Raw genomic sequence first — 24,439 nt, 5'->3', positions numbered from 1 at the left:
ATTGGCAAACACCAATGACAAAGTTAGAATCTTAAAAGCAGCCAGAGAGAGACAGAAAGTTACATATAAAGGAACCCCCATCAGACTAACAACTGATTTCTCAACAGAAACTTATCAGGCCAGAAGGGAATGGGATGAAATATACAAAGTCATGCAAAGAAAGGGTCTGAATCCAAGAATACTGTACCCAGCAAGACTATCAATCAAAATTGAAGGGGAAATCAGGAGCTTCACAGACAAAAAAAGACTAAAGGAATTTATCTCCACCAAACCAGCAATGCAAGAAATGCTCAAAGGTCTACTGTAAAAATAAATAAATAGGAAGCGAAGAAGGAACACAGGGGTATAGAATAAAAATGGCATCAAATGAGTACCTATCATTAATAACATTAAATGTAAATGGTTTAAATGCTCCAATCAAAAGACATAGGGTAACAGATTGGATAAGAAAACAAGACCCATACATCTGCTGTCTACAAGAAACCCACCTCAGAAAAAGAGATGCACACAGACTGAGGGTGAAGGGATGGAAAAAGGTTTTCCAGGCAAATGGAAATGAAAAGAAAGCTGGGGTAGCAATACTTATATCTGACAAATTAGATCTCAGAGTGAAGGACATAACAAGAGACAATGAAGGCCACTTCATAATACTAAAGGGAGCAATCAAACAAGAAGAAATAACCCTGGTAAATATATATGCACCCAATACGGGAGCACCCAAATACATAAAAAAACTGCTGGAGGACATTAAGGGAGAGATTAACAGCAATACAATCATAGTAGGAGATTTTAATACCCCACTGTCACCCTTCGACAAATCATCCAAACAAAAAATCAGCAAAGAAATATCAATCCTAAATGACTCACTAGACCAGATGGAATTAATTGACATCTTCAGAACATTCCACCCCAAAGCCACAGAATATACATTCTTCTCAAATGCACATGGGACATTCTCAAAGATAGACCACATTTTGGGACATAGGCAAAGTCTCTTCAAATTCAAGAAGATAGAAATCATATCAAGCATCTTCTCAGACCATAATGGCATAAAACTGGAAATTAACTACAATAAAAATAATCCAAAGAAATCAAACACATGGAGACTAAACAGCATGCTATTAAACAAGGACTGGGTTACCAGAGAAATCAAGGAAGAAATTAAAAACATCCTGGAAACAAATGACAATGAAAACACAACAATCCAAAATCTATGGGACACAGCAAAAGCAGTTTTGAGAGGGAAGTTCATATCCTTACAAGCCTATTGCAAAAAACTAGAAAAAAGTGTAACAAATGATCTAACTCTACAACTCAAAGAGTTAGAAAAAGAGCAACAAGAAAAGCCCAGTGTAAGTAGAAGGAAGGAAATAACAAAAATCAGAGCACAGATAAACGACATAGAGACCAAAGAAACAATACATAAGATCAACAAAACCAAGAGCTGGTTCTTTGAAAGGATAAACAAGATAGATGGACCTCTAGCCAGACTAACCAAGAAACAAAGAGAGAGGACCCAAATAAACAAAATCAGAAATGAAAGAGGTGAAATAACAACAGACCCCACCGAAATACAACGGATTGTTACAAAATACTATGAACAACTCTACTCCAACAAACTGAACAACCTGGAGGAAATGGACATATTCCTAGAAAAATATAATCTTCCAAAACTCAATCAGGAAGAATCTAAAAATCTCAATAAACCAGTGACTTGGGAAGAAATTGAAACAGTCATCAAAAAGCTTCCAGCAAACAAAAGCCCAGGGCCAGATGGCTTCACAGGAGAGTTTTACCAAACATTCAAGGAAGAACTAAAAACTATCCTCCTCAGACTATTCCAAAAAATCCAAGAGGAAGGAACACTTCCAAATTCCTTCTATGAAGCCAGCATCACCCTAATACCAAAACCAGATAAAGACAACTCAATGAAAGAGAATTACAGACCAATATCCCTCATGAACATAGATGCTAAAATCCTCAACAAAATTCTAGCAAATCGACTCCAGAAGAGCATCACAAAGATCATACACCACAACCAAGTAGGATTTATTCCAGGAATGCAAGGATGGTACAATATCCGCAAATCAATAAACGTGATACATCACATAAACAAATTGAAAGATAAAAATCATATAGTCATATCAATTGATGCAGAAAAAGCATTCGATAAAATCCAACACCCTTTTCTGATAAAAACTCTTAACAAGGTGGGAGTACAAGGATCATACCTCAACATAATAAAAGCTATATATGATAAACCCACAGCCAACATTATACTCAATGGGCAAAAACTAAAACCATTCCCTCTAAGAACAGGAACAAGACAGGGATGCCCACTCTCGCCACTCCTGTTTGACATAGTACTGGAAGTACTAGCCATTGCAATTAGACAAGAGGAGGAAATAAAAGGCATCCAAATTGGAAAAGAAGAAGTAAAGTTATCCTTATTTGCTGATGACATGATATTGTACATAAAAAACCCAAAAGACTCCATTAAAAAACTAATTGACTTAATAAATGAATTTGGTAATGTAGCAGGATACAAAATTAATGCCAAGAAATCCATGGCTTTTCTATACACCAACAGAGAAACTGCAGAAACAGAGACTAAAAAAGCAATTCCATTTACCATCGCACCAAAAAAATTAAGATACCTAGGAATAACTTTAACTAAGGAAGTAAAGGACCTATATGGAGAAAACTACACGACACTGAAAAAATAGATAGAGGAAGATGTAAGGAGATGGAAGAACATACCATGTTCATGGATTGGTAGGATCAACATCATCAAAATGTCCATACTTCCTAAAGCAATCTATAGGTTCAATGCACTCCCCATTAAAATACCAACGACATATTTCACCGACCTAGAAAGAACTCTCCAAAAGTTCATTTGGAACAATAAAAGACCCCGAATAGCCACAGCAATCCTGAGAAAGAAGAGTAAAGTAGGAGGGATCTCAATACCAGACTTCAAACTATATTACAAAGCCACTGTTCTCAAAACAGCCTGGTACTGGCACAAGAACAGACATATAGATCAATGGAATCGAATTGAGAACCCAGATATCAACCCAAATCACTATGCTCAACTAATATTTGACAAAAGAGGCACGAATATACAATGGAGTCAAGACAGTTTCTTCAATAAATGGTGTTGGGAAAATTGGACAGACACATGCAAAAGAATGAAACTAGATCACCAACTTACACCATTCACAAAAATAAACTCAAAATGGATACAGGACTTAAACATCAGACGGGAAACCATAAAAATACTAGAAGCATCCACAGGCAGCAAAATCTCAGACGTATGCCAAAAGAACTTCTTCACTGATACTACCCCTAGGGCAATGGAAGCTAAAGAGAAAATAAACAAATGGGACTACATCAAAATAAAAAGCTTTTTTACAGCAAAAGAAACCATCAACAAAACAACAAGAAAGCCCACAGTGTGGGAGAACATATTTGCAAATGATACCACTGATAAAGGTTTAATCTCCAACATCTACAAACAGCTTATACAACTAAATAAAAGGAAGATAAATAATCCAATTAAAAAATGGGCAATGGACCTAAATAGAACATTTTCAAAAGAAGACAGAAGGAAGGCCAAAAGGCACATGAAAACATGCTCAAAGTCACTAATTGTCCGAGAGATGCAAATCAAAACAACAATGCGGTACCATCTCACACCTGTCAGAATGGCCAACATCAACAAATCAACAAACGACAAGTGTTGGCGAGGTTGCGGAGAAAAAGGAACCCTCGTGCACTGCTGGTGGGAATGTAGACTGGTGCAACCACTGTGGAGAACAGTGTGGAGTTTCCTCAAAAAACTGAAAATGGAACTCCCATTTGTCCCAGTAATCCCACTTCTAGGAATATATCCCAAGAAACTAGAAACACCAATCAGAAAGGATATATGCACCCCTATGTTCATAGCAGCACAATCTACAATAGCCAGAATTTGGAAACAGCCTAAGTGTCCATCAGCAGGTGATTGGATCCAAAAACTTTGGTACATCTACACAATGGAATACTATGCGGCCATAAAAAATAAGGAATTCTCATCATTTGCAGCAAACTGGATGGAACTGGAGAACATCATGCTGAGTGAAATAAGCCAATCAACGAAAGAGAAACACCACATGACCTCACTCATTTGTGGATAATAAAGAGCATTATAAACTGATGAACCAAAAGATAGATATAGAGACAGTAAATCAACAAGTAGACTGTCAAATTACAGCGGGGAGGGGAGGAAGATCTGGGGGAGATAATAGATCAACCGAAGGACTTTTATACATGCATATAAGTATAACCAATGGACACAAAACTCTGGGGAGGGAGGGGATGTGTGGGAGGGAGGGTGGGGGGCAAAAATAAAAAAATCAATAAAATATATTAAAAAAAAATAATAAAATAAAAAAAAAATAAAATAAAAAATAAATGTCAAAAAAAAACAGCAAATCAGTTTTTTTTCCATAGCAGAACCTATAAATGAGGGTGTGACCTATAGGTTATGCCCTTCCCACATGCATGACAGACATCACTAATTGTTCTTTGCACTCTTTCTTAATGACATCGGGTTGTTGGGGTCAATTCATTGCCTCATGCAACTTCTACCATTGGCTGGTATTGGTGAATAAGAAAAACATTTTTTGTCATCATTGGTCTTCTTGTTTTCTCTGAATAATTGCTGTATATGTGGAACATATTTATTATTTAGCCTCCTTTTTTGTTCTGTTACCTGTATGTAGAAATAGTTAGTTCAGAGCATTCAGACAATGTAGAAATAATTAGTTCAGAGCATTTTCTGTCCAGAAAATTAAAAAGCTGTGAAAGGCTTGGTCATCCCCAAATGTTTTATACCTAGCAAATCAAGAAGAGTCTTAGAACTCATACTGTAACAGAGACTTGTATTGATTTGTGTGATGATCCTGCCTGACAAGTCCTCATCCCAGGAAGCTGGTATAATCCTACAGTTTCAGTTTATTCAAATCTAGTTGGCAGATTTCAAGTCAAGGTGAGACATGAACGGAATTTGATAGTATCCCAACTATTTATTCTCATTAAGACCTACACATGAGATGATGGAAAGTCCCAATGGTATCAAGAAAAATTAAGTTTAGATGAATTCAACCACAGACAAGCTTTACCCTACCTGGTAACCAGTTCAAATAGCGGAATGGACTGCCACCACTCCATTGCCATCCACTGTTCAAACCCAGACTGTTAAGTCCAATCCAGAGTCCTGAAGTCAAGGAATTGGTTAATCCTATACAACAAAAAGCAAAAACAGAAACAAAACTCACATTCAGAAAAGACAGTGAAATTAAATTCAGAAGTAAGCACTCTTTAAGGGATATATTCATTCTTTGACATTCCTCATCTGCTATAGATATCTCAATACTGCTGTAATTAGCTAGTTATTAATAACTGGAGGCCCAGTGCATGAATTCATGTACCAGTGAGGTCCTTCAGCCTGGCCTGTGGGATCAGGCCGAAACCTGCTCTCTGACATCATCTGAAGGGTCCTGGATTGTCAGAGGGCACAGGCCAGGCTGAGGGAATCCACCAGTGTACAATCAGGGCCAGGGAGGAACGAGGGAGGTTGGCCAGCCAGAGAGGGACTGAGGGAAGGCTCAGGGCATGCCTGGCCATCTCACTGAGTTCCAACTGGCCGGACCCCAGCAGCAAGCTAACCTATTGGTCAGAGCATCTGTTCCTTGGAGGTCAGTGCACATCATCACAAGTGGTTTTGTCGCCTTAGCATATCATTAGCATACTATGCTTTGATTGGTTGAACAGATGGCCAGACCACCAGACATATTAGGCTTTTATTATATAGGATAGGAAAGGAGCAGAATAGGAAGGCCAGACATTCATTCTGGGCATGTCATTTGGGCAACTTCACCAGGAAGCCTCAGCTTTGCACTCACCAGGGAACAGCCCTTCTATTCCTTACAAACAATGGGGAAGGGTTCCAAAAAAAGGAAAAATAGACACATGCCGAGAAAACTTGGTGTGACACAGAAAAGGTACTTTCCTGTCAATCACATCTGGGACAGAGATGGTTGGCCAGAATGGGTAGTGGCCACTGCAAGCATGGAAAAATTTGGGAACACAATCTTTTAAACAAGGGAATTCTCTCTCTTGTTGCTCTTATGCTCTTGGCTCACTCCTGGCTTCCTCGCATTTGCCTGTGTTTCCTCCACAGCCATGCTTTCCTGTGTGCCCACCTGCAATGGGCTGATGGTCTGCAGTGGGGAAATACAGAGTACTCTAGCCTGATGCTGGATCGGACTGTGCAGACCCGGGAAGGAAACTCTGGACAAGGGTTCTGATTTTAGCTCTGCCAAAGCCCAGCTTCACTTCTTCAATGACTGGGCAAAAGGAAGTGGGACTTTGGAAGCCCAGGGGTGTAATTCCATAGAAAGAAAGCTTTCTACTGTATATCATCCTCCTATGGGGGCCTCCAGAAAAGCTTATTCCAGTGGCACCCCAAAAACCCCATTTCCATGAGCACTAACTGGGGGAGAAAACGCCCTCTCCTATCCTGTAACACTTCTAGGCTTGTTTTAAAGAATTAAATTTAAGTATTAAAACAAGACCTGACACACAGTATGTGCCCAAAAAATGTAAGCTACTGCTATCTTTATAATTATTATTATTATTATTATTATTATTCCATGTGAAAGTCAGTTTGGCAAAAAGTGTGATTTCGAAACAAAACTCAAACTTTGTGTCAAATATATCACTTAAAGCCGATGAGCATCAGCCACCCTTTTTTCTCTGATGTGCTTCTGTGATTTTATGAGACCAAGTTTTTTTACTATGATATTATTTTCTATGGCATTACTATAGAAAGCATTAATTCCACATGCTACACATTTTGATCATTAATTTTTCTGAATGTACAATATCATTTGAAATAGTTCTATACCTACTTTTGAACTTAGTTATAACAGAGGAAGCATGAATGTCCAATATTACATTGGCAATTTTTTTCTATATTGAAGTCCAATTTCTTTTTCAGCCAGCAACAACGGAAGCTGGCAAAAACAATCAGAGCAACAAGCCAAATTTCACTTCCTATATTTTCTTTCAGTTCTGTAAATCCTAACATGCACAAATGTAGTTATCATTCTGATTCAGGAATTGAGGATTAAATGCAGTGTGCCAACATTTTTGAGGTTAGAAACAGAAGTGGGAATGATGAAAGGACGGTGAGTGATGTAAGAATGGGCTGCTTGAGCAGAAGCAGTTAGCACTGCAGATACTGTGCATTCAGATTGTCAGTTTAGAATAAATTTACTGGAGTGAGGAGTGTTGACATATAATTAAGGATTTTATTGAGTGCTTTGAGGACCACCAGGTCCTTGATTGCTGTTTGTTAGTGAGACCCAGGCAGAGTGAAATGGAAAGACAGCACTGAATTCCAATTCAGCCACTTTCTCAACACAAGACATTAGGCAAGTATATCGTTTCTATTCCTAGTCTGTTATCTCATCTACAGAGCTGAGGACAATCATATTCATTGAGGAGGTGGGTGTGAGCTGTAGAAATAAAGTCACATGTCTGCCACACGGTAGCTGCTCAATAAATGACAGGTCATTTGATCTCAGAATCATAAAATGGGCTTACACTTTTTAAAAATATTTTTTATTAATTTCAGAGAAAGGAAGGGAGAGGGAGAGAGAGAGAGAAACATCAATGATGAGAGAGAATCATCAATCAGCTGCCTCCTGCAGGCCCTATACTGGGGATCTAGCCTGCAACCTGGGCATGTGCCCTGACCGGGAATAGAGCTGTGACTTCCTGGTTCATAGGTTGATGTTCAACCATTGAGCAACACTGACCAGGTGAGTTTACACACTTTTAAAAAATAATATTTACTCCAAAAATCCTCACATAAAAGAAATCTTAAAAGTATAACTATTGGGGTGGGGGGTGGGGGGGGATTTTCATGCAAATGAAAGTCTCCGCCCAAAAAATCCCTAATTTTTTGTTTTCTGTTTTTCATTTTAGTGGCATGTTTCCCAAAATGGAGTAGATCAAAATCGCCATTTACACCATTATTTTTTAGATTCTTCCCTGATCTATCCCAGTAAATACCAAATATCATGAATATCTCCCCTCCAAGGGAAAAAAAATCTGCTTGTTTGTTTTTTAATTCTTCATCAGGCTCTCCCTCTCCCTCCCCTTCCCTACCCCACCACCTCCCAACCACCCCCCCCACACACACACACACACTTATGCATGATATTGTTGATTTTGAGAAAAGCCGGAAATGTTGAAAATATGCTGACTAAAATTCTAGAGGATTGGGTAAGATTTAAGAATCTGAGCTGAACTCAGCCTCTCAATCTCTCCGAGCTTGTTTGGTCTCTGAGGGACACAACAATTTCCCCCATTGATTAGGGAAGCATTTCCTGCCGCTGGAGCCTGACAGTGGGGCCAGGCACCGGGAACGGGCCTGGAGTTGGGCAGAGCTGTTGTCCTGCCAACATCATCGCTTTCCTCTGTGTAACGGGGAAGACAGTTAGAAAGTAATCTGTGTCCTGCCCTCTGGCTTCCCAAAAGCCAGGAAACAAGTAAAACTTGAAAGAGTCAAGATAACACAACCCCAAAACAAATTCCTTAAAATTAAAAAATAAACAAACAGCCAATGGAAACCATTTCAACTCTGATAGGTTTTTCTCTCTCTTGCAAGTGTGCACAAATAACACCAGAATTGTCTCAAATCTTTTCTCTTCCTTAATCATCTACATGAGTTTAATTTTGTCTCTTTCTGTGCTTTATTCTCCTTCTTATTTTTATACATGGCTGTAAATATTAATCACCCTGATACTTTGTGCCAATATTAGAGAGACCCAAAACTCCAATCCCAAACAGAATTACTGGGCAGCCTGAGGCATAGTCTCATCTCTGAGTTTATGAATGCACACTGCGAGGTCAGGTTGCTTTTCTATCACCAATCTCCGAAATAATAACTGAAAGGAAATGGGGAGTTGCTGCCTAGACTGAAAGGAGAAACTTAATAAATGTTAACCTTGGTGCTCAAGGATTGCAAGAAATACTGCATTACAGTAGAACAGTCCATCATACAGTACTGAAAAATGGACTAGGAATAGATAAATATTTCTTACCCAGCTACATTTTGTTTGTGTATTTCACAAGGTTGTGCTAAATAAATGTGTTGTCATAATTTCCACCAAAACAAAAATGCAATAAATATCTTCAAATTCAATTAAAAATGAATTACTTATGGGAGAGGTGTGTTCTGGTTGATGAAAAGTATCATCTGAAAAGAGTCAGAGAAAGTGAAATCCTAGGAATGAGGTAAAGCTGAGAACCTGCTCTAACTCTCCCCTTCAACAAATTAACTCACGGAGGCATAGAAGTCTCAGGGGGTCTCACCAAGGTTCCCCAACTGTTAGGTCGGAAGTTAGACCTGAGCGCGGGGCCTTGGGGTCCTGAAAAGCCAGCAGAGCGCCAGCAGGCAGGCCCAGAACCAGCCGGTTCTTGGTGCAAGCTCAGAGGCAAAGGACACGACTTCAATGCAACCTTACTACGGCTCTGAACTAATTACAATAAAATTTTCATTGCGGTTTTGACCCTCCACCCCATGGGGTTTTTTGTATGCATTATGGATAAGGGCATGCCCAGAAGAAATAGACTTATGCAACCCTTTTCTGTCAATCATCCTTGAATACAAATGAAAGTCTCCACCCAGAAAATTTCTCATTTAAACCATATAACCCAGGATTTCGGGGCCATTGTCTCTCTCCACTGGCTTGCGCCTCGCTTGGAGTATATCTCCAATAAATCCCACTTCGCTTTACTTTCATTTTTATTGATCTTAAAAATGTTTTATGGCCCTAGCCAGTTTGCTCAGTGGATAGAGCATCAGCCTATGGACTGAAGGGTCCCAGGTTTGATTCCTATCAAGGGCATATGCCTGAGTTGCAAGCTTGATCCCCAGTGGGGGGCATACAGGAGGCAGCAGATCAATGATTCTCTCTCATTATTGATGTTTCTATCTCTCTCTTCCTCTCCCTTCCTCTCTGAAATCAATAAAAAAAAAAAATTTTTTTTAATTTTTTCTGCATTGATGAGAAGAACCAAGGTCCCAGCCTGTAACTTCAATCAGTAGCACAGCTTCACAGAGCTGCACCCAGGCCAGCTGGCTCCAGTCCATGCTCTTTAGCCTTCCACTCTGCTGCCTGGTGATCCATCAGATGGAATTGTAGGCACTGCTGACACAGTAGGTACTAACGTAGTGTGGTATTCTGGAAGGCTAATAATATGCAAATTCCTGGCCCACATCACACCTAGTGATCTAAAATCTCTAGACTTGCACAAGGCACCTTCACTTTAACAACGTTTTGGTGATAAATAAGCAACTTGGCATTCAGGAACTCTCCCTCTTACTGCCCTCTTGCCATAAATTGACCGTTTGTCCAAATATGAGGCTGATTGCTAAATACTTATTCTGACTGTGCTGTTTCATCATTTGTCAGTCAGCAGACATTCTTGGAAACTCTTGCCCTGGAAAGCTTCTGTGTGATGCCCTTTGGGGTGGGGGCAAAAATATTCACGAGACATTCCTCATTTTCAGCCATTTACCTGCATAAGCCATTCTCCACACAGCCTTCAGTTTGTTTTCTCGATGGCACTTAACTATAATTTGCATTTATTTGTTGGTTGGTTTTCTTGCTTGTGAGTGTTTTCCCCTTTGGACTTTTAGCTCCGGATGGACAGCACATGTCTGGCTTTGGTCACCACTGTGTCACCAGGACCAGCATGATGCCTTTCCCACAGATACCAGCCATCTTGTTGAATGAATGAATAAAAATACCAAACTAATGTATTTACACCTTTGTAGGGGTAGCAGGTCATGTATGTAACTACTGTTATAAAAGTAGTAAACAAATGAGAGACATGTAGATGGAAATGGAGAAGCACTGGGCTTCAACTGTATAAAGTTTGTGAAATTCTAGGTACAATAAATGGCCTGGGGGAAGATGTGGACATGAGAAAGTATGGCACATGGATAAGGAATCCAAAACTTTCCTTTATCAAGGCTAAGAAATGCATGAAGGAGAACGGTAGTCAGTGGGCAAATGACAGCCACTGAATGTCAGGCAAAGGTGTTTGGTGACTTATTTGATAGGAAAGGAGAAGCCACTAAGGTTTTTTCAAACATAGAAGTCACAGGATTAGAGATATACAGGTGTCCCCCAAAAGTGTATGCACCCTTTAACAGCTTATAGCTCAAGTTTGAAAATTATATCTATTTTAGCAAACACTGCCTTTATAATTATTCCAAGTGTGTGTAGACATTTTGGGGCACACTCTATTTTAGTCTAATAACAAAGTCAGGATAAACTGGGGAGAGGGCAGGTATCGGGAGCAAGGAATTGGGATGCTTTTCTCTCACACTCATTTCTGGTCCTAATCTCTCTGTTCCCAAAGGGAGTGTCGAAACTCCAACAAATTCTTTCATTTCAAGCAAACATTGGCCTTTTTAATCTTCACAAGAACAGAACCTTTAAAAACAAACACCACATCATGGAAAGAGTGTCATTAAGTCCTGCAAGCCATTAGAGCAGTGGTTCTCAACCTTTCCGATGCCATGACCCTTTAATACAGTTCCTCATGTAAATATCTGTGTTTTCCGATGGTCTTAGGGGACCCTGCTAGCAGTTCTAACCTATGAGTTGTGATTGTAGAGAACTGCTGCTGTAGAGCCTAAGACCACCGGAAAACACAGATATTTACATTATGATTCATTAACAGTAACAAAATTACAGTTATGAAGTAGCAACGAAAATAATTTTATGGTTGGGGGTCACCACCACATGAGGAACTGTATTAAAGGGTCACAGCATCAGGAAGGTTGAGGACCACTGCCTGAGAGAGTCGGGGAGTTCCAGAAAGGGGAGACAGGGAGGGCTCCGTTTCCGAGCAGCTCTTGGCGAGCCCTGCTTGTGGTGGCAGCACTGCACTTAACGTTGTGAGCTCTGTGATGCTAATGGAAGATCTTTGGCTTCAGGTTAGACCTTCAGTATTTGAACAGCATGGTATCCATGCCTTATGCCCAAACATCACATCACTAATTAATTGTGGCATCATCTACTATAAGCCGAGATGAACACCCAGAGCCCTTATTAGCACAGGTTCTGTCACAACTGATAGAACAAAGCTGACTCCTGACAACAAACCTATTTGGCCTCCAAGAGTGTTTTCAAGAGGCAAATTTGTCATACCATCTGCTTAGGGACTGATTCTATTATGATGTCTACAGTCAACTGTGTTGTCTGCTTTTAAGTTAAGCTGTACCAAAAGAAAATAACCACGATCTTTACTTACAAATTTCTCTTTTCGTGCCATTACCTGTCATGTATGTTTGCTCATGTATTTCTGTGATGCTCAAGAGTTCGGCACTCTGTTGTTGGCAGCTCTTCCATGCTTGGTGCCAAGTTAGAGCAGATTTGGAGTTTATCTGGTAGGAAACGCCAGTGAGTGGATCTTTGTTCCATAAGTTTTCACTGCCCTCAACTGCAAAAGAAGTCAAATGAAATTGGCTGTTATGTCTAGAAAAGATTTTCATGGAACAATATTTTTTAAAAATCCTCAACGCATTACTGCCTCAAGCCTTATATTTCTTTTCCTTTTTTTAAAACTTATTTTTAAAGTGCCTATGATATTTTCTTTGTTCTTAAAATGAAGAGGGGCAGTTTTCAAAAGCTAAACCCACATTCCATCCTTTGTATGCGCCTAAATTAAAAAAGGAGGGCATTCTCTCCCTATTTTTCTATTGGCACGTGTGGGATCAGATGAACTGGGAAGTGAGGCAATTGCAAAAACTAAGAATAGAGACGCCATCCCAACTTCCTTAATCTAAAAAAAATGTAAAGAGAGAAGAGAAAATAAGTATATGTCTTCTCTCAGCAAGTGAATATATTGCCTGCACATTCTAGTTTGGTCATTTTATTTTATTTTTAATATATTTTATTGATTTTTTTACAGAAGGAAGGGAGAGGGATAGAGAGCTAGAAACATCGATGATGAGCCGAAACCGGTTTGGCTCAATGGATAGAGTATCGGCTTGGGGACTGAAGGGTCCCAGGTTTGATTCCGGTCAAGGGCATGTTCCTTGGTTGTGAACATATCCCCAGTAGGGGGTGTGCAAGAAGCAGCTGATCAATGACTCTCTCTCATTGATGTTTCTAACTCTGTATCTCTCTCCCTTCCTCTCTGTACAAAATCAATAAAATATATTTAAAAAAAAAAAAAAAGAAAGAAAAGAAAAGAAAAGAAAAGAAAAGAAAAGAAAAGAAAAGAAAAGAAAAGGAAAGAAAAGAAAAGAAAGAAAGAAAAGAAACATCGATGATGAGAGAAACATCGACCAGCTGCCTCCTGCACAACTGGGGTTGTGCCTGCAACCAAGGTACATGCCCTTGACCAGAATCGAACCTGGGACCTTTCAGTCTGCAGGCTGACGGTCTATCCACTGAGCCAAACCAGTTTCAGCTAGTTTGGTCATTTTAGACCAAAGGCATCAAAGGGAAGGTTGTGGCCGGCTGGCGTGGCTCAGTGGTTGAGCATCGATCTATGAACCAAGAGTTTGCAGTTTGATTCCCAATCAGATCACATGCCCAGGTTGCCGTCTTGATCCCCAATAGGAGGCCTGCAGAAAGCAGCCGATCAATGATTGTCATCATTGATGTTTCTATCTCTCTCTCTCCCTTCCTCTCTGAAATCACAAAGGCATGGGCTTTTTTTTTTTTTTTTTTAAGGGAAGGTCGTGAACTACATAGATCCTATACTCTCTTGCTGCCCTGTCATTCACCAGTGGTTTGACCTAAGTTACAGGGTTAACTTTTGGAATCTTACTTCCTCGTCTCTAGAATACAGTCAGTAAAGGTAGCTCCTAGCAACAGTAGACGCTGGTTAATTTTTCTTCCCTCAGAGTAAAAAATATTTAGCTTATTTTTCTTATTTTATAATTTCCAATGTATTCTATAAACTTGGTTATATTATATGAAAGGCCAATAATATAGGTAGATAAATTTAACATGTAGCCTTTTACTTACATTTGGAAAATTAGTCAACAAGTGAAATATTTTGTGTGCTTCATGTTATGGAAATTTCTCTTTTTAATAATATAAAATTCTACTTACAAGTCATGCAGAGTAATAATATTTTCATTTATTTGCAAGGAAGTGAGAGAGAATTATGTAACTTCTCAAATTATCTGAGAAGGATTCAATTTGCTAAGAAACTAGGCAGTTTTCCATAAGCACATTGCCTGTGCTGCTGTAATTCTTTCTCTGGGCAGGAAGTGACCTTTATCATGCATGACCACAGACTATGATATGAAACCTGTGGTCCCGTGGTACACCAAAGAGGAAGAAAAGCAAATCAAAATTTCAGTCAGGCAACAGTATAGAAATTTCTAAAATGCTTTAAGTATAAAATCAATACATATATTTATGTTAAAAATAAGTTTGAATTAGTGACATTAAACTTAAATTAGCACAGTGTGAGGCCTTATTATTTTAAATGTCCAAATGGATTATTTTCCACATGAGATCATTCAAATGAGATTGAAGTTTATTTGAAGATGGAAATGTTTTAAATAAATATTTTTAGAAACTAGAGGTTTTGTTTATAATATAGTAAAGAAATGTGACATATCAAATAAAAGAGGGAATTATTTTCTTATCCAGGAATGGAGAAAAGGGATATAAGTGACCAAAGAAGAAAATGCAATTTGACTTTTCATTTAAAGAAAGAGTATATTACATTTTAAATCAAGGATTAAAATCTATCTGTCACTGAATGTATAGGTTTGCTGACTATACATCTCCCCCAATTCTTCAAATTCTCACAGTAAAAGAGTACAACTGGCCTGGAAAGCTAAAGTTGAAAGCTATGAAGAATTGAGAGAAAGGAATCTTTTTTCTTTTTCTGTTCTCATAATATTTGAAAATGAGTGTTTAAACATTACAATGAACAATACAAAAGATATATATCAACTATAACTAGGTCAACAAGTTTCATTTTCCTGTATTGAATTTATTGGTTTTAAGATTAATATAAAACATAATGTTTTTTTAAAAGGAACACAAAGCAAGGAAATGAAATTGGTTAGGAAATTTGAAAAGCCCTTTTTTTAAAAGGCATGAAATGTATAAAATTTACTTTAGATTTTTAACGTATATTGAAAATCAATAATTTTTTTATTTTCTATAGCTTTTTTACATTTATAGGAAAAAAATAATCTGGTTTGGGAGACATAAGTTACAAGTAAGAGGACTTAAAGTGTATTTTAGAACATACTCAGGATATGCCTCCAACACACATCTATTCTAGGTGGTGAGTTTTCTTTGTGATTAGTGACTGGCCATTTCTCCTCCATTAAATGACTAAATCATACTTGCACCCAACAACCTCTTTGCCAGTACCACTTAGGTGCAGGATGCTATAGTTGGATCCATGAAATCCATACCCCTAAGAGACTCAATAATAAGACATTTAGAAAATGCCATTCTTACAGTAAAGGAGAAAGACACTCCTCAATCACTGAAAAACAAGGATTGCTTTATATTAAGGAAAATACAGCTCAATTTTTGCATTCAGACAAGGAGATTTCTAATACAGAAATCAGACACCTATAAACCTTCCATGTTAATTAAACCTTTAAAGGTTGCTCATAAGAGAGGGGAATACGCTGGTCTAGTGTGATTCTGTGGTTGTGTTGATCCATGAACCAACAGGCCGCCTGTTAGATTCCTGGTCAGAGCACATAGCGCAGGTTGCAGGCTTCATCCCTACTGGGGGCCATGCAGGAGGCAGCAGATTGAAGTTTCTATCTCTCTCCATCTTCCTCTGTCTCTCTAAAAAATCAATAAAAAACTACTTTGGAAAAAGAGAGAAAAAGAGAGAGATGAATACATTTACCTCACTCAAGAATGAGAGAGCAGTGTCATTATGCATGGGATGCCTGTGAGTTTTGTTTGGGCTTCACCCAGAACAGAGGGACCAAACACAGAAGAGAATTACAATACGGGAGTTGACAAATTAAATTTATTTTTAATGAGATATTTAGGGACTGTAAATCAAAACAGATAAATAAGTACAATTTTTGAAACTCTGGCTTTCACTTGACAAACTGAAAATATTTTTTTTTTTTTATAAATTGGGCTATTGTACAGTAATGCTTGGAATAATGTGATTGTGTGTGGATGTGTGATCCCAAAAGCTGAGTTGTAAGTAATGCTATTTCAGCTCAGATGGCCTCACACCCATCCCAGACCACATCTGATGTTCTTCCCCTGTACCCACCCCTTTACAGGATGGCAGTAGAGAGAATTCTGGGTAGTAGCAGAAACCAGGAGCTGCTCTGATCCATAAAGTCTGTATTAGCAAGAGGTCAGAGGGTAGGAGGTTTAGGAGGAAAAACTGGAAAGGGGCAGCAGGAGGAGGATGTGGGGTGCTAGGGAAGTAAAACAAAAGAACATATGCTTTTCCTTCTTCTTCAACCCCATCCCTGCCTCCAAATACAATTCTCCCCTGCACCCCACCCCAACCCTGCTGCACTCTATAGATTCTTGAGTGTGGAAAGAACACCAAGAATTCTTACGCTCTGTTCCCTTTCCAATTTTGCATTTCTGCAATACTATGTAAATTTTCATTTTAAAAACACTTTCATTTGATTCATTACTGTGTTAAATACTCTTTAAGAAGAGTATCATTACTACCTTTTTTCACAGTGAAGAAGCTCTTTCCATTACCTTCATACAAAATTCAGGAGCTCTTCATAGCTCTCTGTCTCTTTTCATCAAATCACATGCTTCTGACATGGTTTACATTCTGTTTTTAATCTACGTTTAATATGGGTGCATCAATGAAAGTTTGAGGAATGGCATGTTTACCTCTACTATTAAGTATATATTGAATTATATGCAACACACACTGAGTGGCCAGATTATTATGATCTCTGAACACATAATAATCTGGCCACTCAGTGTATATCCTACATAATAAAAAGCTAATATGTAAATTGTCCCCTTGACCAGGAGTACAATCAGCAGGCAGGCTGGCCAACCGCCCATGTTCCCTCCTCCTGGCCAGGCTGGCCAGACCCCACCCATGCACAAATTCATGCACCAAGCCTCTAATGTTTATATAATATTGACTCTTCAATTAGAGATCATATGATCTGGCCACTCAGTGTAATTTGCTCTAAAGTATTAGAAAATTACTGACAGTAAAAGCAGATGTTGAAGAAAAATAGTTGATTAAAATAAAGGAGTTATTGGATACAGTCCAGGGCTGAGAGTCAAAAGATCTGTGTTCTAGTCTTCGGCTGGCGGGGCACTTTCTCCATTATAAAGTGGGACAATGACATCTCTAATGGTTTGTGGAAGGACACGAGGCAATAATTAATGTGAAATAACCTTGGGGGAAAATGTTCCTAGATAAATTCAAGATGTTATCACTACACTGCAATACTAAATGTGAAAAACTTTTCTTGATAATAAAATTACTTACATTTCAGTGGACAATATCCAAATAGCTTATCTGTGTCATAATCGGCAGTGGTTGCACACCAGAGCCATCCATGTGATGATCCATCTTTTGTGCAATCCGCATACCACTTTTCTTTAAACTTGAACGGAAATACACAGGTCGCTCCATTTGCATTGCCCATTAGTGTGTACATGGCTAAAAGAAACATATTGATTTGCACTTAGAATATAAGTGATGCTTCTGAACATTGACTCTTCAATAAGAAGCATTCCAAAACACTGGTCTTACTCTTCTGATCACACTTGGTGTCCCCATGGAAGGGATTCCCTTTAATTTCTCTTCTCTCTCTACCCCAGCCTTTGCTGGGTAAGTATAATAGTCTTTAGTTAGAAGTAACTCTACCACCACTTCATTTCTTCTGTCTTTTGGAACAATTTTCCTCTTTCCTCTTGCAAGTCAAAAGTAGCCAGCTCAATTGACACCAGCTTTGATCTCTGCCTTTCCTCCTTCTTCATGGTGGGTAGCAGAGAATTATGAAATCTCTGGCTTGAAAATTATCTTATAGCTGTATAACCCAAGCACACAATTCATACTGAAATCCCCTACAGTTGCTTTCCGCCAAGACAAGCCTCCACTTGCATTCCTCAGCAGTGGCTATGGGAAGGGCAGGGGTTTGAGCATAACTCTAACCCTCATCACTCAAAACCATTAGACACCACTTATAATCAATATTTCCTTTTTAAAAACTGAATTCAAACAGATCAAAATAAGAAGCTCTGGATTCATCTAGATAGGAAATTTGAAAATATATATATAAAACCATTGATCATTACGGTTTGGTTTAAGCCAAAAGGATTAGAGAAGCTCAAATCTTCATTGACAACCAAACCATTCATCTCACTAAATTCTCCAGTATATTCAAAGTTTCTATCTTTATAGGGAGGTTTCCTTTAGGCGTTGACCCTCTACATTGAAGTGTTTAGCCTCTTTCTGCCAGATGATATTCAGAATTTGTTCCAGGTAAGCATACACTTTTCTTAGTTAAGTTTTGTGGATTCATGACTATAGAAAGTCCTTGAAAGACATCTTAAAAGTAATTTACATAATGTAAATATAGAAAATACATAGCACAGCACCTAACATATTAAGAGTAAAATAAATATGTTTTTTTACCTCCTTTCCTTCTCCTTTACTCATACTTCTCCAGTACTTCTTAAAAACTAGGGATATTTTCAAATACCTCAAGATTACTTTTTTGTCAATTAACTAATTGGACTTTAGTCCTTTTCCCACTAAATTACAGGACTAGTTTTCCAAGTCACATTGTATAAGGAACATGCTAGTTTCAAAAATAATTATGCCACTCTTAAGCACTGGGTACCTGTTCCTTCATATGAAGAAAACCTGTGAAGTCCACCTCAAGATAGTTGTACTGTTCACTAAATTAGCCTAGAAATTTTAGTGCTGGATTTATAGATGTCCATCAGGAATGGTCTTTTCAAGACTCACTTGACTTACTTATCAAACCTCTGATGAGGCCAAAAGAACCAAACTACACTCCAGCCACCTCACTGACAAATCATGTGACTGCAGTCAATTCACTCTTCCTCTTGTGGTCCAAACTTCTAGTCAACCCTGAGATCCTTCTAAGTCTACAATTATAACTGTTATTCTAAAATAATACCAGTTTTCTTTAGAAACTCAACATATATTCACTCCACATTATCTTCAGTGGTCATATATATTCCAATGAATAGATTCTAAGATCACTCTGAAGGGCTATATGTCTACCAGGCATATCTTAAGCACTGGGAGACAGTGGGAGAACATACAGAGTGTGATCACTGGGCTATCTACATCCAACCATTTAGGTGTTCCTAAGAATAACCCAACATATTGTTAGGCCCTTCCCCCAATATGCTAGCTTAGAATCTGGGTGGGAAGGGGACTTTGGAATCTACATTTTCAGCAAGGTTTTCAGATGATTCTTAAGCTGATTGAAGTTCAAGAACCACTATCCAAAATCCTATGCATATTTTCCTCAAAGCAAACATAAGAACAGCTAAGGGATGGGGCTACAGAAATTCAGTGATATCCTGTCTAATAAAAGAGTAATATGCAAATTGACCATCACTCCAATACAGAAGATGGCTGCCCCCATGTGGTCAAAGATGCCCACCACAAGCTGGCCAACATGGAAGGGCAATTGGGAGGGACCAGGTCTACAAGGGAGGGCAGTTGTGGGAGATCAGACCAGCAAGGGAGGGCAGTTGGGAGGGACCAGGCCAGCAGGGGAAGGCAATTGGGGTGGGGGGGGGAATCAAGCCTGCAGGAGAGGAGGCAGTTAGGGGTGACTAGGCCAGCAGAAAAGTTGGGGGTGACTGGGTCTGCAAGGAAGGGCAGTTGGGGGGAACCCAGTCCTGCAGGGGAAGGCAGTTTGGGAGGAAGGGGGGAGGAGAGACCAGGCCTGCAGGCGAGAGCAGTTAGTGGTGACCAGCCTGCAGGGTAGGGCAGTTAGGGATGACCAGGTCTTCAGGGAAGGGCAGTTAGGGGTTATCAGGACAGCAGAGGAAGGCAATTAGGGGCAATCAGGCTGGCAAGGGAGAAGTTAGGCCCAATCAGACTGGCAAGGGAGTGGTTAGGGGGTGATCAGGCTGGCAGGCAGAAGTGATTAGGGAAAATCAGGAAGGCAAACAGGCAAGCATTTGGGAGCCAGCAGTCCTGGATTGTGAGAGGGATGTCACAGATTGGAGAGGGTGCACGAATTTCAAGCACCGGGCCTCTAGTATTTTAAAATAAGATAAGAAGTCCAATGTCTTAGCACCAAGCCAAGTTGTGTTGAATCTCTCAGTCAGGACTATTGTCTTCTCTGGAATTTGACTCAGACAAGTCTAGTTCACCTTTATTCGGCCCTGTAATTTTCCATCAAGTTTCTCCTGAAAGATTATACTACACATAGGTGTCACTATGTAATTTCTAAACATATACACTGTTCAATAAATGTCTTGGGGTAACTTCTTTCTGAACCCTCCTCCTAGTCTTTATTTTTTATGCTCCCTCCTCTTTATATAGAAGAATAACTGATAAATTATTACCTTAATGATCTAAATTCCTCTACCCTGCTTAGGGACCATAGTTAGATTCAACTTCAAAGCCTCAGCACCATAGGAGTTTTGGAGATGGGTACTCTCTTGTCCCAAAAAAGGCAAATGCTTTCTCTAATCTTGAGGCCCTTCTAGATAATCCTTCATGATAACTGAGTGTCCAAACTTGGAATGTAGTTTAACACCTTCTAAAGGGCTTCCAGTTCTTTTTAAAAAATTTTTTGTTTAGTCTTGTCTTTTCTGTGCAGCCACCAGAATGACATTGGGCCAAGAGAAGATGAAATACTCTGATTTTTATTTAAACTTCAAGAGCTTAATGAGCAAACTACATATGAAATTATTTCCTGCCCCCACGGGAGCTACTACTTTATAAAATAGCTGACTAAATATGCTGCATGTTAATTCCTCAGCTTTTCAAATCTTCTGTAAACTACTGCAGTCTGTAAGTACGCATAATGTGACTAATCAGAAACATTTTGAAACCCAAACTGTCAAGCAATGCCAATATTTCATTTCATCTTACTCACTTGATAAAGAACGTTGTTCCATGGGTTACTTCTTCAAGATAACTTAAACCCCAGGAAAATAAACATTGTTAAATTAGTTTGTCACTAGAACCGCATAATGTCAAATGGAAGGCTTTCAGTCAAAAAATCATTTCTAAAAATTGTAACCCATCGTTCAAAAAGAAATCTTACCTAGCCCTGGCTGGAGAGACTCAGTTGGTTGGACATCATCCCAGGCACCAAAAAGTTGCTGGTTTGATTCCCGGTCAGGGCACATGCCCTGGTTTCGGGCTCAATCCCCAGTGGGGGGCATGCAGGAGGCAGCTGATCAATGATTCTCTCTCACATCTATGTTTCTTTCTCCCTCTCCTTCCTCTCTCTGTAAAAATCAATAAAAAAAATGTTTTTAAAATATTAGCTAAAGTTTACAAAAATGTCTCTCCATTAATTACAAAAAACTAAAGTGTCACTGAGGACTTTTTACCAAATTTATTCGTCATGTTCTCAAGAACACAAACTTAGTTCAAAAAACATAGGTAATCATCAATATTTCTAGTAGAGACTTAACAAAAGTATGCTTATATTCTTAAATTAGTTTCCAACTGAGAAGGTGAAAACAAAATTGATAAAAAGGTTTAAAAATGTGCTTCTTACCTTCATAACCTCTAGAACATAAATTGCCTGTGGTCCCATAGATCTTCCATCTGCTCCATGCACCGGATCCATGGTAAAGCATGACGTTCTTTTCTTGTCTATTGCCATAGTTAAAAAATAAATCTTCTCCCTCAATCCCCAAAAGTGTGTCATTTTTGCATTCCCATTTCTGAAATTCGCTTTTTGAGTCGCAGGCATAGAGAGTGATAGCAACCCAATCCGTTTTTGATGGTACCCCCAAGCATAATTTAAAGGCAATACTCATAATCTGGGATTCTGACACCCATCGGAATTTCTGTGCTTCGTTGTCTGGATTGCAAACTGCTGTTTGGACTGCACTGGGGCTTATTGCTTCCACACAGCGCTTGTGATCTTCATTATATATTAAAAACTGCCTTGTACCTGTAAAGAAGAAGAAGAAGAAGAAGAAGAAGAAGAAGAAGAAGAAGGAGGAGGAGGAGGAGGAGGAGGAGGAGGAGGAGGAGGAGGAGGAGGAGGAGGAGGAGGAGGAGGAGGAGGAGGAGGAAGAAGAAGAAGAAGAAGGAAGAAAGAAAGAAAGAAAGAAAGAAAGAAAGAAAGAAAGAAAGAAAGAAAGAAAGAAAGAAAGATGTTTAAATAGATACATGTGACAAATACAGTATTTTAGGTCAAAAGTTCCCACTATTTCGATTTCCTTAAAGACTTATGGTCACAAGAAGAGGGTGAACTTGGCTCTAATCTGAGCCAGCTCAGCTACCTGTGGGGGATCCCTGAGTCTGGAAAGAGAGGCTGGGGTGGGGGGAGCACATGGCTGTTGGCAAGCATCCATTATAAGGAACATTATGAAAAGGCCTGCCTTAAATGCATACTAATTATAATGGAGTGAGCATAAACAGTAGGTAATAAGGAAAGAAATAATGCCCATCAGAGAAAAAAGTCTGGATATGAATACAATAAGCTATAAAGTTAAATGCATGTATACTCTGAAATAGAATTTTGAAGTCTGACTCACCCCTACCCTCTTTGAGATAGATGAAACTAATGCATAATTATTCTAATTATAACATTAGGGAGGTTTTTTGTAACTTAAAAAAATAATTTTATGTTAGAAAATTTACTTTCATTTTAAGTCCAGCAAATTTTTGAACTAAGGGCTTCCTCATAGCCTAGGTCTGGGTAACTAGAGAAATTTTTTTGTTTTCCTCTCCAGGGTGACTTAGAGACCTACCATCTAGAGATAAGTTAGAGTCTGTGTGCAATTTTAGCTTTGATTCACTGGCATACTCATCCTCACCTATGTACAATGAAAAGATACAACAATGTATTTAAAAGCATAATAATTTGTGCCCGGCTGGTGTTGCTCAGTGGTTGAGCATTGACCTATGAACCAGGAAGTTACTGGTTCGATTCCTGGTCAGGGCACATGCCCAGGTTGCAGGCTCGATCCCCAGTACAGGGGAGTGCAGGAGGCAGCCAATCAATGATTCTCTCTCATTGATGTTTCTATCTCTCACTCTCTCTGCCTTCTTCTCTGAAATCAATAAACATATTTTTTAAATAAATAAATAAATAAAAATATAATAATTTGCAAAGCACAGGTTAAATAAATGTTGTTATATCAATTATTAAGGTAATATTTATAAGACTAACTTTCAAAATATCTATTTTTTATACTTATGATTTGGGGCTGACAATTTAAATAAATATGTATAGGTGGTTTATACTTATAATACACTTCTGCTGGTTGGCAAAACTCAACTTCCCCTTGCCAAAAATAAAAAATAAAAAAGGTCTGGTAAGCATGTTTTTTTCCCCCTTAAAAATGAATTTATGTAAAGGTTCTTCTTTTTTGTTGTTTATTTTTTTAAGAATAGACAAATGAAAGACACCATATTAATTTTGAGACATAAATAAAAATTACACACTGTACCATTCCTGTGAAAATATCTGAAGTTTTTTACTAAACTCCTTCTATTTAAATGGTTCTTTCAAAATGAGCTGGTAGTATTACGGATTCTTGAGGAGCTAACTAAATGAATTCATTATTTTAAATCAAATCATGCCATAAAAACTAACATAGTAATCATAGTACCACTAGCAGATTCCTTCACTCTTTACAAAGCACTTTGTCACCCATATCGTATTTATTAGCCTCAACACTCCTCTGAGGTCAGCACCACTTACACTGCGAGGTCAGTTCTTGAACCACCAACTCAAACCCTATCACAAACTTTGCCTCAAAAGACTAGTTTCTCCTGCCACACTCCTCTATCTGTTCTTGACCCACACTTGTTACAGACCTCCTGCCTCTGGGTTCCTAATTCAGTGCTACTTCCTGAGATGGGTTCCTCATTTCTGTTGGTTTTATTTCTTGTAATTTTGGGGGCTCAACAAAAAATGAATTCAGAACAGCTGTTCCTGTTGTCTTCCTTAAAACTGACATCTGTCAGCCCACCGTACAATACCAGGCTGAATCTCCTCCCATCAAGCTGAACTCCTGCCCAGGTTTGATATCATTTTGTTGTTGCCCATGTCCTAGCACAGTGATTTTCAACTTTTTCATCTCATGTCATGCATAAAGTAATAACTAAAATTCTGCAGCACACCAAAAAATGTATTGTATTTTTTTGCCAGTTTGACAAA

At 38.8% G+C, this 24,439-nt stretch overlaps 1 protein-coding gene across 2 annotated transcripts in view; it reads right to left on the bottom strand.

Moving 5' to 3' along the window:
- Positions 1-24,439, bottom strand: part of MRC1 (mannose receptor C-type 1) — a 106,322-nt gene that overhangs the window by 69,154 nt on the left and 12,729 nt on the right. For both annotated transcript variants that reach the window (XM_084894453.1, XM_084894454.1), the window contains exons 2-5: positions 21,818-22,219; positions 17,575-17,748; positions 12,409-12,573; positions 5,171-5,284 (exon numbers count right to left, since the gene is read on the bottom strand). In XM_084894453.1, coding sequence (XP_084750579.1) covers positions 5,171-5,284; positions 12,409-12,573; positions 17,575-17,748; positions 21,818-22,219 — 855 coding nt within the window. The remainder of the gene's footprint in view (positions 1-5,170; positions 5,285-12,408; positions 12,574-17,574; positions 17,749-21,817; positions 22,220-24,439) is intronic.

Source organism: Pipistrellus hanaki, assembly GCF_964339955.1.
Source record: "Pipistrellus hanaki genome assembly, chromosome: 1".
In the NCBI taxonomy this organism is placed as follows: Eukaryota; Metazoa; Chordata; class Mammalia; order Chiroptera; family Vespertilionidae; genus Pipistrellus; species Pipistrellus hanaki.
The sequence above is the reverse complement of the archived record's forward strand: the minus strand, read 5'-3'. Positions and strand labels throughout refer to the sequence as shown.